The 16544-nt window shown below is 56.7% G+C and overlaps 1 protein-coding gene across 1 annotated transcript; it reads right to left on the bottom strand.

Annotated features, from left to right (window-relative positions):
- Positions 1-13600: 13600 nt before the first annotated feature.
- CD248 (CD248 molecule) lies at positions 13601-16209 on the bottom strand. Its single transcript, XM_058526331.1, has one exon. The coding sequence runs from the start codon at positions 16207-16209 to the stop codon at positions 13888-13890; it is 2322 nt and encodes a 773-aa protein (XP_058382314.1). The 3' UTR covers positions 13601-13887.
- Positions 16210-16544: the final 335 nt, after the last annotated feature.

The raw sequence follows: 16544 nt of genomic DNA, 5'->3' as shown, positions 1-16544 counted from the left end.
CCCAGGGGCAGGGGCAGTGGAGCAGGAACCTCCCCGCCCAGCCTGGGGCCTCTGACACTCAGGCTGGGGTCTCTCTGAGCAGCTGACTCCAACTGACCGGTGTCTGGGTCACATCTAAGGTGTTGTCCAAGTGGCCCCTCTTCCAGCCCAATGGGGGCTTCTATTCTGCTGCTGGGCGTGCCGAGGACTAAGGCAGTGGTGGCTGATGCCCAAAGTGGGGAGAAAGAGCTGTGCCTGTGGCAGAAGTTCAGTTCCCCCGATGGCTGGTGGTGGTATGGATCCAGGGGAATGGGCGCTGAGCAGGCTGGAGGACATAAAGCCGGAAACAGCCAGCCCCAAATCAGGACATGGGCTCCAAAGGCGGAGGACAAGGGCGGAGGAAGGGCCTCACTCATGGATGGAGCTAGAGAGGTCCCTCGAAGTGGTGTCTTCTCATGTACAGCTGTGCAGGGTGTTCACTCTGCAAGGACACTGGGCTGATGGGCAAGTGCAGGTGGAATCCAGGCTGTGGGCCACTCCTCAAGCCCTGGCAGGGAGCTGCATCCACCTGGATAAAGTGCACCCTTTCCCAATCCATGCAAAGGCACCATATGGGCTAGTGGTGGCCCTGGAAGGCTGCTGAGAGTGGGTGGGAGTCCCCTCAGACAGAGACAGAGCAGAGGGTGCTCTGGGCAGTGGGAGCTGCCTGCACAAAGGCCAGGTGCAGGGCAGGAAGCAAAGCACAATGAGCAGGTAGAAGCAGAGCCATGAGGAGTTGGCTGAGGCCTTTGATACCAAACGCTAGAATTTGTCCTTCAGCTGGGGCAAACTGAAGCCATGGAAGGTGGTTGAGAAGGGAAGTGATAGGGTCAGGGCCGCACATTAGGATTTTTAGCAAAAGCCCAGCCGCCTGCTGGCCACATGGGGAGGGTGGAGTTGGAGATCAGAACTTTCCTTGTGCGTCCACTGCCTCACTTCTCTGGGAGTGACGTCAGTTCTTTCTTCAGAAGCAACTTAGGTGGAAAACTCGATGGTGCCCAAGCATTCAAGGAGGCTGCAGGGGGGCCAGTGTGCTGCTCCAGCGCCTCCCTGGGGGGAAGATTCCCTCTTCCCTCATCCTCTCTAACACCACACCACCCACTAGCCACTCTCCACGCTCCTCCCCTCCTCAATAACAGAACCCCAGATCTACTTCAGATGGCAATGAGCCCAGCTGAACGGCAACATTTCCAGCCTCCTTTGCACATATGGTGTGGTTGTGTGACTTAATTTTAGGATGAGATATAAGCAGAAGGTGTTGGAAGGGATTTCTAAGACTGGTCCTTGAAATAGAAACAATATTGGTGAAGCCTAGCTCTGTGCTGTTGGCTTCATCCTGCATTCAGCCTGGAATACAGATGTGATAGTTGGAACTCCAGTAGCCACCTTGGATCAGGAAGTGACCTAGAGAATTGTAGCCAGGTGCTGAGGACAGCAGAACAACAAGATAAAAGACCCTGGGCTTCTAATGACACCATGGGAGCTTCCATATCATCCCTAGGTTGCATACTTCCAATCTCTCTGAATGAGAAAGAGAAATAAACTTCTAGTTTGTTTAAGCCACTATTTTCTCTTGTTCCTATTACTAGTAGCCTATATTATTATCTACAGCTGCATAACAAATTACCCCAAAATGTAGTGGCTTAAAACATCAATAATCATTATTATCTTTCCTGGGTTCTGTGGGTCAAGAATTCAGACAGGGCACAGGGCACGTCTCTGCTCCAGGACGTCAAGGGCCTCTGCTGGAAGACTCGAACACCAGGGGTGGAATCATCCAAAGGCTCATTCGCTCACATGTCTGGAAGTTGACGTTGGCCAGTGGCTGAGGGTCTAACTTGAACTATTGGCTGGAACACCCAAAGAGGGCCTCTCCATGTGACTTGGGCTTCCTCGTAACATGGCGGCTCCAAGGGCAAGAGGATGGAGGCTGTGTTGCCCTTTATGATCTAGCCTCAGAAGTCACACACGTCACTTCTGCCCCTTTCTATCAGTCAATGCTATTACAAAGGTGCACCCAGTTTCAAGGGGAGGGAACATAAGACCTCACATCTCGATGGAGGCTTGTCAACATCACATTGCAAGATTAGCATGTGGGATGGGAGCTAGATTAATGGCCATCTTCAAAAATGCAATCAGCCGCTGAGCCAAATGCCTTTCCTAGCTGATCCACACCTACAGAGTGGCCTGCAAAATGAACATCAACCGTTTTGTGCTGCTGGTTTGAGGGAGGAAGGTGGTGGTATGTCAGACGTAGGCCTACGGGGGCCAGAATGACCTGCTCAGGTCATTTATTGGGGTCTCCCAGCCTGCGGTAGGTTAAATATGGCCACGAATTCTCTGCAGCTCCTCCCTTCAAGAGGTGGAATCTATTTCCCCACTCTTTAATTAATTATTTATTTATTTATTTTTTCCCCCAAAGCCCCAGTAGATAGTTGTATGTCATAGCTGCACATCCTTCTAGTTGTTGTATGTGGGACGCGGCCTCAGCATGGCTGGAGAAGCAGTGCGTTGGTGCACACCCGGGATCCAAACCCGGGCTGCCAGCAGCAGAGCGCACGCCCTTAACCGCCAAGCCACGGGGCCGGCCCCTATTTCCCCACTCTTTAAATCTGGGCTGGCCTTGTGACTTGCCTTAACCAATAGAATGTGGTGGAAGGAGGCTGTGCAACTTTGGAGGCGAGGCTTCAAGAGGCCTTTCAGCTTCCACCTGTGCTCCCTTGGAACCCCAAGACCACCACGCTGTGAAGACGCCCTGCATAGCCTCCTGAACGGTGAGTGGTCATGTGCAGGGGAACTGAGGCCCCCAGCCAAGAGCCGGCATCAGTTTCCAGACCTAGGAGTGAGGCCATGTTGGACACGCCAGCCCCACAGGAGTGACCCCAGGTGAGACCAGCAGACGAACAACCAAGCTGATCCCAGCCCAAACTGCCGACCTACAGAATAATGAGAAAAAAGAAGTCCTTGTTGTTTTAAGCCCTGAGTTTTGGGGTGATTTCTTACGTGTAATGAACAGCTGATAGGAGGCCCTGGACCCACTTCCACTTCATGATGGAGGGTCACGGGGCCTGGAGAAGCAGAGACCCAGAAATCGCAGTGTCTGCTGGACAGCTCCGTCTCCAGGTCCCCTAATGTCTCCTGTTCACCTGTTCCGTCTCTATTGGAGCCAAGATTGAGCCGGATGTGCCGTTCTGAACCATTCTCGAAAGGAGAATCATGCCTGAGGACGGGGGCGGAGCCTTGCTCCTCTGCCTCTGCTCTCTTTTTTTTTTTTTTTAAGATTTTATTTATTTATTTATTTTTCCCCCAAAGCCCCAGTAGATAGTTGTATGTCATAGCTGCACATCCTTCTAGTTGCTGTATGTGGGACGCGACCTCAGCATGGCTGGAGAAGCAGTACGTCCGTGCGCGCCCGGGAGTCGAACCCAGGACGCCAGCAGCGGAGCGCGCGCACTTAACCGCTAAGCCATGGGGCCGGCCCTGCCTCTGCTCTCTGATTGAGGCCTGACACAGGCTCCGCACGGCATGGCCCAAACAGACCGCCTGCTTTCCATCCCCCGCCCCAACCCTGCTCCCCTCTTCATCTGTTTCATCTCAGTGAATAGTGTCACCATTCAGCCACTGGCTTAAGCCAGACACCGGCATGGCAATCCTCTTCTTTTTTTTTTTTTAATTTTTATTTATTTATTTTTTTCCCCTAAAGCCCCAGTAGATAGTTGTATGTCACAGCTGCACATCCCTCTAGTTGCTGCATGTGGGACGTGGCCTCAGCATGGCCGGAGAAGCCGTGCGTCAGTGCACGCCCGGGATCCGAACCAGGGCTGCCAGCAGCGGAGCGCACGCACTTAACCACTAAGCCACAGGGCCAGCCCTTCTTTTTTTTTTTTTTTTAAGTTTGTATTACTGTATGTGAAATTTCAAACACCACAAAGTAGAGAAATTGGTGCAATGAGACCCTTTGTCCTCAGCACCCAGTGCTGCAGCTGTGGTCCACCATGACCACTCTTACTTCATCCACACATCTCCCTCCTTCTCCCCGCTCCCACTGGATTATTTTGAAGAAGATCTAGGAGTTGTAGCACTTCATCCATGAACACCTCCCTCACCCCCCACATGAAATCTACCACCCGGGGTTCTACCTACCACACATCTCTCTGAACAGCCCCCGGGTCCTTGCCACCCAAGCCACCACCAGGCTCCAGGTCCCCAGGGGTCCTCTCTCCCACTCATGCCCTCCAGCCCACGTGGAACGCCTAAAATGTAAATCAGAGCACATTTTCACTTCACTCAAAACAGGCCAGTTCCTCCCACCAAACATCAAGTCAACTCCAGCCTCCGCCCTGACCCTCAGATCACTGCGGGATCTGGCAGACATCCCCTTGAGCCTGCTCCCCTTTCCTTACGTGGCCTTGTGCCTGATCCCAGGACAAGCCAAGCTCCTTCTGCCTCGAGGTCTTGGCACATGCTGTTCCACCTCCTGGAGCACTCTTCCTTCCTCCAGCTCTTCCCGTGATCCCCTCAACACTTAGCCGGCTGTGTGAGTCCTGACTGCTTGGTCTAAAGCCATCCCCACCCCCACCCACCACACCGCTCTTCTCTACCTCTGCTCCCTTTCCATTTCCTTTCTGCCACTCAACATAAGTTGCAACAATTTTTATGTAGGTATTATGAATTTACTGTCTATTTCATCTACTAGAACTAAAGCAGTGGGAGGCAAGTCATCACAGGTGCAGAGCTTTGAGTCAGCCGGAGTCCCGGCTCTGCCACTACGACCCGAGTGGCTCTGGGCGAGTCATTTATCCTCTCTCTGCCTCAGTCTTCTCAGCTGCAAAGTGGAGGATAAAAATAGAATCTCCTGACTTCAAAGAGTTGTCACACGATTAAAGACGGTAACGTGTTACCATGCTTAAAACAGGGTCTCACACATGGTAAGTGCTCAAGAAATTTAGCGCTTATCACCATTTATACTGCTATTATTATTAATGATACACAGGCACTCCATATCTCTCTCTCTCACACACACACACACACGTGCTCACCAGCAGGCAGCACAGTGCCTGGCACACAACAGATTCTGGTCAACACGTGTCAGGTGAGTGATTCCTCAGCTCCTACCGACAGCACCAGTGTCCCAGGTTGCTGGGTCCTGAGGATGGAGAGATGGAGCCGCTGTCCCGTGGCCCGGACCAGCCGGAGAAGCTCTGCACGGCTCAGCCTGCCTTGAGGTAGAGCCCGAGGAGCCTTGGTTAATGGGCCCGAGAAGGGGCCCCAGGGAAGCGTCTGCTGCCTCCCCAGTCCAGAGCAAACCAGGAAGTTTGTGTCTCCTCTGTGGACCCAGGCCCAGAACCGCGGGACCCCTGGAGCTTCCCTGAGGTGGCAGGACCCTGCATTTTTTTGGAGTTTCATCTTCCCTCTTGAGTCACACATGCTGCCATCTGTTCTTCAGAGCCCACGAGTATGAAGCCATCCATGCGGGGCCCGCGGTGTATCTGGAAAGGGCGTAGAGGATCAGGGGTCCAGCCAAAAGCTGAGTGAGAGTGAAGAAGGGTTCTGCTGCCCTGCTGGGTGAAGGCAGAGCCCCTGGGAGTCAGATTCAACAGAAACAGAGAAAAGCAGCCCGGCCAGACTGATAACCGCACACGAGTGGCCGAGGCTGTGACACGTCCGTTCCACAGCGGACTTTCTCTCCAGAATGTCAGCGGAGACCCAAATCCACAGATTTCAGTAACCCCTGGTCGTACTCCAAAAGACAGATGCATTTTTCTTCTCTTTGACTACTGTTTTAAAAACTTATAAAATGAAACTGACCAAAATTAAAATGCTGAATTTTTTCAGAAGAGTTTCAATGTCCATGTCATTGAAGAATGATACGTTATAAAAGACAATAACCAGGTGTTATAAAAGGCTGCAATGGTATAAAGATGAATATTTTACTAAAGATCAAGTTCAAACCTCTAAAAAACCTTATAAAGCAAATACAGGATCATTAAAAAATCCAAACAATATGGACATTTAGGAAGCAGCAGTTGGAGTTGCCCTCCCGCACGCCCCGCTTCACTCCGTCTGTTTCTCTAGCCCAACTGGGAAAGCAAGACATGGGGAGTGCTCAGACTCACCAGGTGAAGGTGGCAATGCTGGAAGTTTCTGGAATCCCCCAGCCATGGGGTATAATGGAAACTCAAATCTCTATCTTCAACCTGGACCCCTGTTTTTTTGTTTTTTGGGGGTTTTTTTTGGTGAGGAAGATTGGCCCTGAGCTAATATCTGTTGCCAATCTTCCTCTTTTTGCTTGAGGAAGATTGTTGCTGAGCTAACACGTGCCAATCTTCCTCTATTTTTTACGCAGGATGCCACCACAGCATTGCTTGATGAGCGGTGTGTAGGTCCGCGCCCAGGATCCAAACCAGTGAACCCCGGGCCACTGAAGTGGAGCACGTGAACTTAACCACTAGGCCACTGGGCCAGCCCCGCTGGACCTCTGTTTTGAGCTCCGGATTCGGGCACCCAGTTGTCTTCTGGAGCAGTCTGCTTGGGTGACCTCCAAACCCCACACACTCAGCAGATCCAAAAGTGACCGTATCAGCCATCTCCCCAGAGTGGCTTCTTCTCCCATGTCCCCGCCTCCGTGAATGGCACCACCTGGGAGCCAAAGCCTGCCGGCCATCGTTCCTCCCCTTCACACTCACCTGGCCAGTCACTGGGTCCTGTTCAAATCTGCTCTCCAGCCACCTCTCAATTTTGCTCTCTCCTCCCATCCCAACTCTGCTCTGCCAAGGTTCAGGTCACCTCCCTATCCTGCCTGGGCGGGGCCCCAAGTGGTATCACCACGTGTATCCTTGCTGCTCTCCTATCTGGTTATGTTTGTATCCCTTGATCCCTTGTGGAGTCTCTGATGCATAGTAGGCTCTCAATAAATGTTGGATAAGTGAGAGAATGGGTTATTATTTTAATGGGCAGGGGCTTCCAGTGGCCTCCACTTGACTCTTTGCCCTGTAACAGCTCTCATTCCCATGGGAATACGGGGCTCTGTCCTTCTCAAAAGTGTCCTATGATACACCCACAGAAACCAGGAAAATAGCCCTAGGGCGTTACTCTGTGAGCAAATCCTGCAGTAAAGCACCTACTAGGGCAGAAAATAAAATTCACTTTTTTATTATTTACTTATTAGCGAGAGAAACTTCCACTTAAAAGTCACCTGCCACTTTAAACCCAGCTGGTGGGTCTATAATCGGGAGCCTGCCCCTCATCTTCAACAGACAAAATTGCAGGCACATGACCCAAGAAAGGCCAAATGGATGCTCCTTCCTTGGAATGTAAATTTGAGGCCAAGTCTCAAAGATCCTGAGAATGGCTGAGGACAAGCGTCTGGCAGTGGCCTGATCACACTACTCCTGAGTCCCTGCTCCAGGCTTCCAAGCTACCCCAGCTTCTGCTTGTTTCCAGGTCTGACTTTCAGCCCATATTAACCACACAGCTCCCAATATCCTACCAAAGATTCTTCTTTATTTGGCTTGCCATTAAAGGACCCTGACTGGCTGGGGCCAAGGTGCCCCTGGGAGGGGAGCATTCGAGACCTCTTCTCCTTTGGGGGTTTAAAGGGATTAAATAGCCCCAGATGGCTGCAGATGGACCTGAATTGAGATCAGATGACAGCAAAGAACCTCAAGAGCCCCCAAGAGCGGGATGGCCATGGAGGGGTGGGCTAGACACAAATTCAGTTCCAGGGTCTAGATGGTTCCTGGATGAAGGCCAAAGCTGAAAATGTCTCCCGACCCAGGCCCTCACTGCAGTGGCTGTGACAGCGGTGGCAGCACACTGTCCCCTTCTAGCCACATGGCCACATGTGCAGGAATGACTGTCGTACAGTAATCAGCAGCACAGCGCTCTGAATGGAGGCTCTCCCAGCTGTTCGGACCTGCAGCATAAAGTGGCTGGCCATTTTCAAGAGGCAGTTTCTCTTGCTCACAAACAAGCCAACAACAAAAGGTCGATTTTACCTTCTGTCCTACTGGGCGCTCCCCTGCAGGACCTGCTTCCTATGGCTGGTGGGATCTCACACCAACCTGGAACTATTTTCCTGGTCCCTAAGTGTGGTCGGCAGAACCATGGCCCCAAATATCCGCATTCTAATCCCTCGAACCTGTGACTATATTACACAGAAAAAGGGGCTTTGCAGGTGTGATTAACGTTAGGACCTTGAAGCGGGGAGATTATTATTCTGAAATCTCCAGGTGGAACACCCACTTTAACCAGGCCTTGCGGGGCTTCTATGATCAGCCGATTTTCAGTGGCCACCGAGAGAGGAGACTCACTGGGACCTAGTGAAACATTAGTCTGTGGGTTGGGCAGCTACTGGGCAGGATAGACTGATTTTACCATTCCTTTCTCCTGAAACCTTGGAACTCCTTCGTCTATATCATTCCAAGGGAAGTCTGACTCTCCCTAGCGTGGACCAGTGCTAGGTCCAGGCTGGAGTGAGCTGCCCCCAGGCGCCTGTGTTACAGCAAGAAAATCCAGCTTCCCTGAGGCCCCCCACGACCATCCATGCGTCAAGACCTAAATATTTGCTTTCTGCTGCCTGGTAGTGCACCCCAAAATCCAGGTTTGCATGTCCTCCACAGGCTTCTGTCATTCATCCTGGATGTGATCTCGTCTTCCTAACCTGATTTTGCACAGCACCCACAGGGCCATTTGGATTTTAGTCTCCACCCATGCGACAAGCCTGGCAACAGAGTCGAGAAAGGGGGGAGGGGAAGGATTACAGGCATTCCCAATCCCAGACCTTCTTCTCAGACCTCCTAAGAGTCCTCCATCAGGATCCTGGTGTCTAACAAGAAGACCCTTCCTTTGATGTGAGGCCCCACACACTACAGCAAATTCAAAGGGCCACCATGAAATAGCACAAAACTTTGAGAGAGACACAGAGATACCAGTCATCTGTCAGACAACTGGCAAACTGCTGGAGGCAGTTCACAGTTTCGACACTGGATTGCACTACGTTCCTTTTGATGACATAATATCTTTGCAAAGCCGGGTTTTTGGCAACTGCAAGTACCGCAGGGAAAGTTAACGTGGAGCAGGAAACGAAAGTGGTGATGTCCCATCTGATTCCAAGTTTTGAGGAGTTGTGCAGTGCCCAACAGGCACACACATCCCATTAGCAAGTTACTGTGGTTATTTAAGAATAAAATAAAATATTCTTGCATCTTTCAATGTATGTGTATTATTTTTTCAAATGACTACTGAGGTATTAAAACACAAGTACTTCTCATGTTGCTTGGACCTAACTATTTTTTAAATGGAAATGTTAGGTGTTTTTTTGGCCCAGGGGTGCCACGAAAAACTCACCGAAATACTCAGGATGTGGTGAACCCGAGGTGTTCGAGAACCTGGGAGGCAGGGGCTTGGCGGGTCGGGACGTCAGGTTCCACGATTCAGCTCTCCCATGAGCAGTTTCTGGACTCTGTCCTCAGGGCTCCACAGTGCCAGCTAAAGCAGACAGCACTTCTGGTAGCAGGTTCATGCAGCCACCCGGAAGCTCCTCACTGGCTTCCAGCAGGAAACCTCGACTCTCCTCATAGAGTCCTTTCTCCTCTCCGACCGATTATTGGGGCTGTAGTGGGTACTATAGTATGCCCGTTTTTGAAATGAGGAGGCAAACACAGAGTGAGTCGGGAACCCGCCTAAGGTCCCCCAGTCCTCAAGCAACGGAGCTGGAAATCAAGGCTGTCCGGTGCAGAGTGCCTGGTCTTTACAGCTGCAAGCTGTCCTCCAGGCAAGACATCCCTAAACTTACCAAAACCACAGCATGGCCACTGCCGGTGCCCTAAGGCTGCACCTCGATCGGGCCCCTCGTCTGGATCCCATGAGGTCACAGGCAATGCCTCACTTACTAGCACCATCTGCCAAAACCACAGACGAACGACTTGTCCTGGGTGAGGAAGCCTTCACCCCCGCCCCCAACCCATAGCGCGAACAGCCTGGGAGCCTGCATCTTGCAGCCTCACCACTAAAGGTGAGAGTGCCCTGGGAAGTGGGCATTTTCTGGCCAGAGACAAGACTGTCACTACGGACTGGCTCTGCTCTAGGGGTGAAGATCACAGATCTACACCTGTTCAAACCTCGGCTTACTGATGCAGTCAAATAGGGCAGGAGGCTTAACACCAGGCACCCAGGCAAGTGCCTTCAGCTTCCTCATCTGTAAATTGTGATAAGAACCTAGTTAAACTCAGCACCCCCTCAACTTTAGCTCCCCTGTCTGTCCCAATAATGCTTGAAAAACATTTTATTGAGCTCCTCGCACTGAACCCAGAGTCTCCTGACTTCCTGGGGGGGCCCGTCAGTGTGGGAGTGAGCAGGCTGATATTTTCAGATGCAGTGATGAACGCTGATGTAGAGGTCTGCCCTGAGATCAATCCTGCTCCAAAAACTAACCCCCAGCTCCCACAGGAGGACCTCTGAGCCCAAACACACCTCCGCCAAACACACCCCCTGGGGAAGGCGTCTACACTTTGGTGCGCTAGCTGGGGGAGGGAGGACCTAGCCCTAAGAACTCTGCGCCTCCAGGTGAGAGGCTGTGCTTTCTCCCCTGCGAAAACGGATTCGTGGGGAAGTGACAGCAAGAATCCGACCAGCCTCTGTAAAGACGGGTGGGGGCCGCCTCAGCTCACAGTGTGGCTCGAGGGCGGTGTGAAGCCCCCTGGGGTCTTCCAGATACGACGGAGGAAGCAGATCTGCTGTTTTGCCGGCGGCAGTCGGCAGATAGAGTAACACAAACATTTAATAAATTAAGCAACTGTTTATTGAGCAACTAATGTGCCTTGGGAGAGGGGCTGGACTGAGGCCTCCCGGGTGCTGCAAGCCGCGGCGCCGAAGGCAGGTGGCGCCAGAGGCCCATTCATGGACGCCGTCCGCCGGGGTCTCGACACCGTCTTGGAGCTCCCTCCAGAGAACCCGCAATCTAGACGAACGGAAACCGTGGGTAGGGAAGGAGAAAGGGCCCAGGGCCGGGGTCAGGGGCATCCCGGTCAGGTACTAGGGGTTCGGAGGACTGGTGGGTCTGAACACGCCCAGAAGGTGGAGCGCGCCCCCGAGAGCACCAGGCACCGAGCGGGCGGGGCCTGCCTCCCAGGAAGGTGGGGCCTAAAGGTGGGCGGGGCTATCCGTCAGTAGGAGGCGGGGCCTGAGAGAAGAGGTTGGCTTACGTTCTCTTCGTAGGCGGTACTTGTGCGCAAAGCCCCGCGCGCGGGGCGCTCTGGGTGGGCGGGACTTCAGAGACCGTCCGGGGCGGGGCTTGTGGGCATTCTTAGTGGGCGGGGACGGGGGCTCTGTGTGGGTGGGCCATTACCTCAGTGTGAGGGGAAAGTGTGTCAGCCGCACGTGGGGGGAGCTCTTCCTCTCGTGAGGCCGGTCTGGGACTCCGCCCCTGCGATTTGGGACTCTCGGTGAGGGGGCGTGGCTTGTGGCTGGGGGCGGAGCCTGCAGAGGCGCTTGAGAGGAACGCGTAGACTCCTGGAGGGCGGGGTTTTCATCTCCTGGATAGAGCTAATATCTCTGCGGGATTCCCTGCACTCGTGGACGGAGTCCCGACTCTGTGAAGGGGCGGAGCTTGTAGTTCGGTTAGGCGGGGCACTCAACGCTGCGTGAGGAGAATGTGTAAAGTCTGGGCGGAGTTCGTACGTCCTGGAAGTGAGAACGAATAACTGCCAATCTCTGTGCGAGCCGCGCTGAGGAGGCGGGGCTTACGGCGCTAGTGGGCGGGGCCATCGGTACAGCCTCGGCCGGGGCGGAGCTGATAGGGCAGAGGGGCGGGGAAATAGTTCTGCAGGAATCTCTGAGCTGGCAGGGGGCGGGGCTTCTGGAGAGCTCCCGAGGGGGCTCTTGACCGCGGTGGGTGGGCGTGGCTCGTAGCTTCGAGGGACCCGGCTGGTAATGCCGGTGTCAGTGTGCAGGCCGGGTTCGCGCCTGAATGGGGCGGAGCCTGAGAGTCAGTGGGCGGGGCCTGAGACCTAGCTCCGAGCCTGGGCGGAGCACCGGCTCGACGCAGGCGGGGGCTCTGCCCTGGGAGGCCGTCTGTTTAGGCCCGCACGCAGCTCCGCATCTGGTGCTCATTACGGATGACAAAGAGCCGGCTCTGGGCCCCCTTCCCCACTCCCATCCCCTCCCTCCGACAGCAGTGCGTTTAACTCCTTCCTGCCCTTGGGGCGCTCTGGATCCCCTGCCCAGAGTCACAGGAGGGAGCTCCAGACCATCCGGTCCAGGCAGGCTTTGTCACCTCCCAGGCTGCGCCCCCACTTCCTTCTCAGACCCAGGCTTCTGGGCCACCCCGCGACCCTCACTCCCATCCAGCGAGCCTCTCCGGCGGCGTCTCCGAGGTTAAAAGCTTGGGCAGGATCTGGCGGGGGCGTCTGGTTTGAGTTAGGGGAACGTGAGAGCGGGGGTCCGGGGGCGGTGCGTAGCGTTCTCTCCGCCCCCTCTGCGGCCTCCAGCTTAGTCCCCAGCTGCAGCCCCTCCTCTTCTGCTCCCCTGGGGCCCAGCCCAGGCCCAGTCCCGCGGGCCAGAGGGTGGCATAGGGCACCGGGGGGGGGGGTAGGGAAGGGGGCTCTGGGACACCCCTACTCGCCTGCCCGGGTGGTCGTGGTGGTTCTGCTCCGTCCTAATTAGAGACCCCTTAGAGGCCGCAACTGAAAAATTACAGAGGCGCTGGGAACCGGCGCCTCCCCCGCCCACTCAGGTCCCGCCTCTCCCCGTCCCCAAGGCAGTGAGCCCAGGATGAGGGCGGTTGCCGGGTCCCTCTGGCTGTAATTTTTGATCGTCCGTCCCCTCCTCCCGTTCATGGGATACCTCAGCCTTGAGCAGCCTGTACCGTCGCTCAAGCTGGGGTCTCCTGGGTTCTCTCTGTCTTGACGCTACCCACAGGGAGAAGGGCACAGTGTGGCCCGAGACTGGAAGGCCTTGCTCAGGAGACTGCCCAGGGACCTGGAAGGGGGATATTTCTCCTGGGTTCCGTGATCTCCCCATCTCAGCCTGCTGCGCTCTGACTCCCACCTTCTCCCCAGAGCAGGGGGGAGGAGCGCCTCCAGGGCACCTACAACCCAGAGGGGTGGAGGCACCCTTAAGTGACCCTGAGGCCCTGCCACCAACTTCTGAGCAGCCTGCAGGGATGGGAAGAAAAATACCAGAAGAAAGTTAGGAGAAGCACACCCACTAGACCCGCTTCACTCCCCAGAATCTCCAGGCCCAGAGCCTAGCTTTGACCCCTAAACCCCAATTTGGCTCCAGTTCAGCAAAAGCCCTCATTCCAGAACCCTCCGCCAGATTCAGCCCCACCTTGGAGTTTTGGTAAAAAGAGGAAAAAATATGGAATTCTCTCCACGCCAGACCTCCCACTCCTGTGCTCACTGTGTGACCTCGGGCAAGGCTCTGCCCTCTCTGGGCTCCTGTTTCCCTGAGAATCCCTGAAGCATACCCTTCCTTGAGGGGTCTTACCTTCTTTCCTCGGGGGCCCAGACAAGCTGAAGGAAGGTCTCCTCCTTTTTGCTGAGTCCTCCCAGACCCACCCCTCAGGCACCAAAGGGGGTCAGGAGCTTTGGGTGAGGTTGGCACCCCGTTTATTGGAGAAGACCCCAGCACCCGCCCCTTGAGGTCCTGGGGGCCTCAGCATCTCCTCCGTTGTGAGTGCTGGGGCGGGGAGCAGAGTTCCCGAGAGTCGAGTCTAGTGGCTGACTGAGAGAGGAGCCTTGCTGGGCCCGGGGGAGCAGGAAGCCCTCTGTCCAGCTGGGCAGCCCCCGTGGGTCCCTGGTGCAGCCTGAGCCATGTGTCCAATGCATGCCCCTTCCCCCCACCCCGCAGAGGGGGGCCTGCGCCCCATCACACGCTGGTTCTGCAGGTCTGCACCCCTGTGAGGCTGCCCCGGTGGGGCATGGGTTCCATCGGGCCCTTGCTCCCAGCATGGGTGACCCAGCGGTAGCAGTCTGTAATGCGCTTGTTGGGCGCGTGGGGGCCACAGCGGGTGCAGTACACGATGCCCAGTGCAAGTAGGACCACCAAGAAGACGCATGTTGGCACTAGGAGTGCCACCAGCAGCCACCGGTCATCCCTCCGGCTGTGGCCTGCCGGACTGGCCTCTCCCAGGGCTGTTGGGGCTGCTGTGGGGGCCACCGAGGGCAGCCATGAGGCCGGCTTGAGGTCTGAGGCACCTTCCTTTGGGACTTGTGGGGCTTTGGAACGGGGGCGTGTAGGGCTGGTGAGGGAAGTATGGTTAGTGGGGCTCTGAGAGGGCAGGGGAATGTGGAGGGCTGGGGGCTGGGTGGCAGCAGGCACAGGGACTCGATGGGCAGGGGGCACAGGGGACCTGGAAGTAGTAGTCAGAGGGGGCTGGACAGTCGAGGTAATGGGAAGGTGGGTGGCCTGGGCTTTGAGGACTGGGACATCTGGGGTCGCAGGGGGTTGATGGGCACTGGAGGTGGTGACCAGAGGGCTGTGGTTAGCTGGGATTGGAGGCAAATGAGTGGTGGTCTGGGTATCAGCGACTTGGGTGACTGGAAGCATGGGAGACTGGTGGGCAGGCGACAGATCAGGATATCTGGCTGAGCTAATTGGGAGCTGGTGGGCAGGGGCCTGTGCTGGATGAGTGGCAGAGATAATGGGGGGTTGGTGGGCAGAGGGCAGATCCGGATAGTTGGCTGAGATCATGGGGAACTGGTGGTCAAGCGGCAGAGCTGGGTGCATGGCAGGGATCATGGGGGGCTGAGGGGCAGGGGCCAGGGGTGGGCGTGTGGCAGAGATAATAGGGGGTTGGTGGGCAGAGGGCAATGTGGGGCGTGTGGCAGAGACCACCACCGGCTGGATGACAGAGAGCACTGAGGAGTGGTAGGGGACCCTCGGGGCACTAAGTGGGGGTGGCCAGGTGGGGTCCAGGTATGGCATCGGCTGCTCTCCATCCTCTGGGAAGCCGGGTCTATAGGCCAGGCCAAAGTCGGGCAGCTGCGTGGCCTCCATCCACGGGATCCCAGGCATCTCTGTCCAGCCACCATTGAAGGCCTCCCAGGCCTCATCTTCGTCCTCTTCATCCTCCTCCATATCCAGCAACTTGTCCCCAAGGTCCTGGGAAGCCCGAGCACCCATGGCCCCAGCGGGGCTGCAGCTGATGCCATCGGCCTCGAGCTCGTGGCCCTCACTGCAGTAGCACTCGAAGCCACCAATGTAGTTAACGCACATCTGCTGGCACACGCCGGCGATCTGGCACTCATCTGTGTCCACGCAGCGATGCGACTCATCCTCGGCTGGCCGGAAACCCAGGCGACAGTGGCAGCTGTAGCCCTGTGGCCCGCCAGGCTCACATTGCTGCTCACACGGGGCGTGGGCACAGGGGTCCTCGCAGCTATGCCCGTCTGCTGCCAGCCGGAAGCCTTCGGAGCAGCGACAGGACACACGACCATCCACCTCCTCCACGCACTCGTGTTCACAGCCCCCGTTGTCCGGGCCGCAGCCGGTACCTGGGCACAAGGGCCCAGCCCGCGACCAGCCCACACCGCCGTCAGGCCGTTTCACACAGAGCAGAGAGGCTTCTCTGCCGGCCTGGCACGGCACAGCAGCCACAGAGCCGTAGGGCAGCCATTCAAACTCGGTGGAGACCAGGTGGAAGGGCGTGGTGTAGACAGCTGGGCCGGCCTGGCCCGCCTCATCCGGCAACGCTGGGCAGGAGCCCTCGAAGCCGAACTGGCACAGGTAGCCATCGACGGCCAGCGTGCAGGAGCCCTCAAGCCAGCGATGCTCGCCACTCGCCTCAAGGGCCGCACAGCGCTGGGCCGGGCAGGGCGCCCCGGTGGCCGGCTGGGCCCAGTTGGTGAAGGCCGTGTCCTGGTCCCCCGTGGTCCACGTGAAGCCGCGCAGCGGGCGCTGCGGCTGGCATTGGCGGGCCTGCCGCTGCAGCCCGATCCACAGCAGCTGGCTGGCCGGGCCCGCGCCCACCAGGCTGTCCACGCGCTGGGCTTCCTCGGGGGTCCGTGGAGTGGCCAGGTCGCCCCCAAGCTCGCGGCAGGCCCGCCAGGCCTCCAGGAAGGTGCGGCGCCGCGGGAAGAGGGCATAGCAGCTGTTGGGGCCGCAGGCGGCACGGGGCTCGGTGGCCCAGGGGGCCTGGCCCAGCGTGGGCACCGCGGCCGCCCAGGCCAGCAGCAGGCGCAGCAGCATCGCGACGCCCCCCGACTGGCCCGGGCCGGGCCCGCGGCCGCTCTTGACAGGGGGAGGGACAGGGGCCTCCGGCGGGCGGGCCGGGGGCGGGCCGGGGCCGGGCTCGGGCCTTGTAAGGAGTGGGCTGGGGCCGCTGCCAGCTCCCTGCTCCCGCTCCCCTGGGGCCACCAGAGCAGGAAGCAGTCGGGCGGGGGACAGGGGTGGGGGGTGCTGGGGGTGGGGGCGGGAGAGGGAAGGAGGCGCAGCTAACGGGCTGGGAGTCAAGGGGAGAAGGAACTGCCTGCCTGATGAGGCTGGACGACCCTCAAAACTCCAGCGCAGTCTGGGGCTGTTGG

The sequence above is a fragment of the Diceros bicornis genome, chromosome 31 (assembly GCF_020826845.1).
Source record: "Diceros bicornis minor isolate mBicDic1 chromosome 31, mDicBic1.mat.cur, whole genome shotgun sequence".
NCBI classification, from domain to species: Eukaryota; Metazoa; Chordata; class Mammalia; order Perissodactyla; family Rhinocerotidae; genus Diceros; species Diceros bicornis.
The sequence above is the reverse complement of the archived record's forward strand: the minus strand, read 5'-3'. Positions and strand labels throughout refer to the sequence as shown.

Bases quoted from the DNA above. Each gene is read 5' to 3' on its own strand.
- CD248 (XM_058526331.1), bottom strand. From the start codon at position 16,209: ATGCTGCTGCGCCTGCTGCTGGCCTGGGCGGCCGCGGTGCCCACGCTG.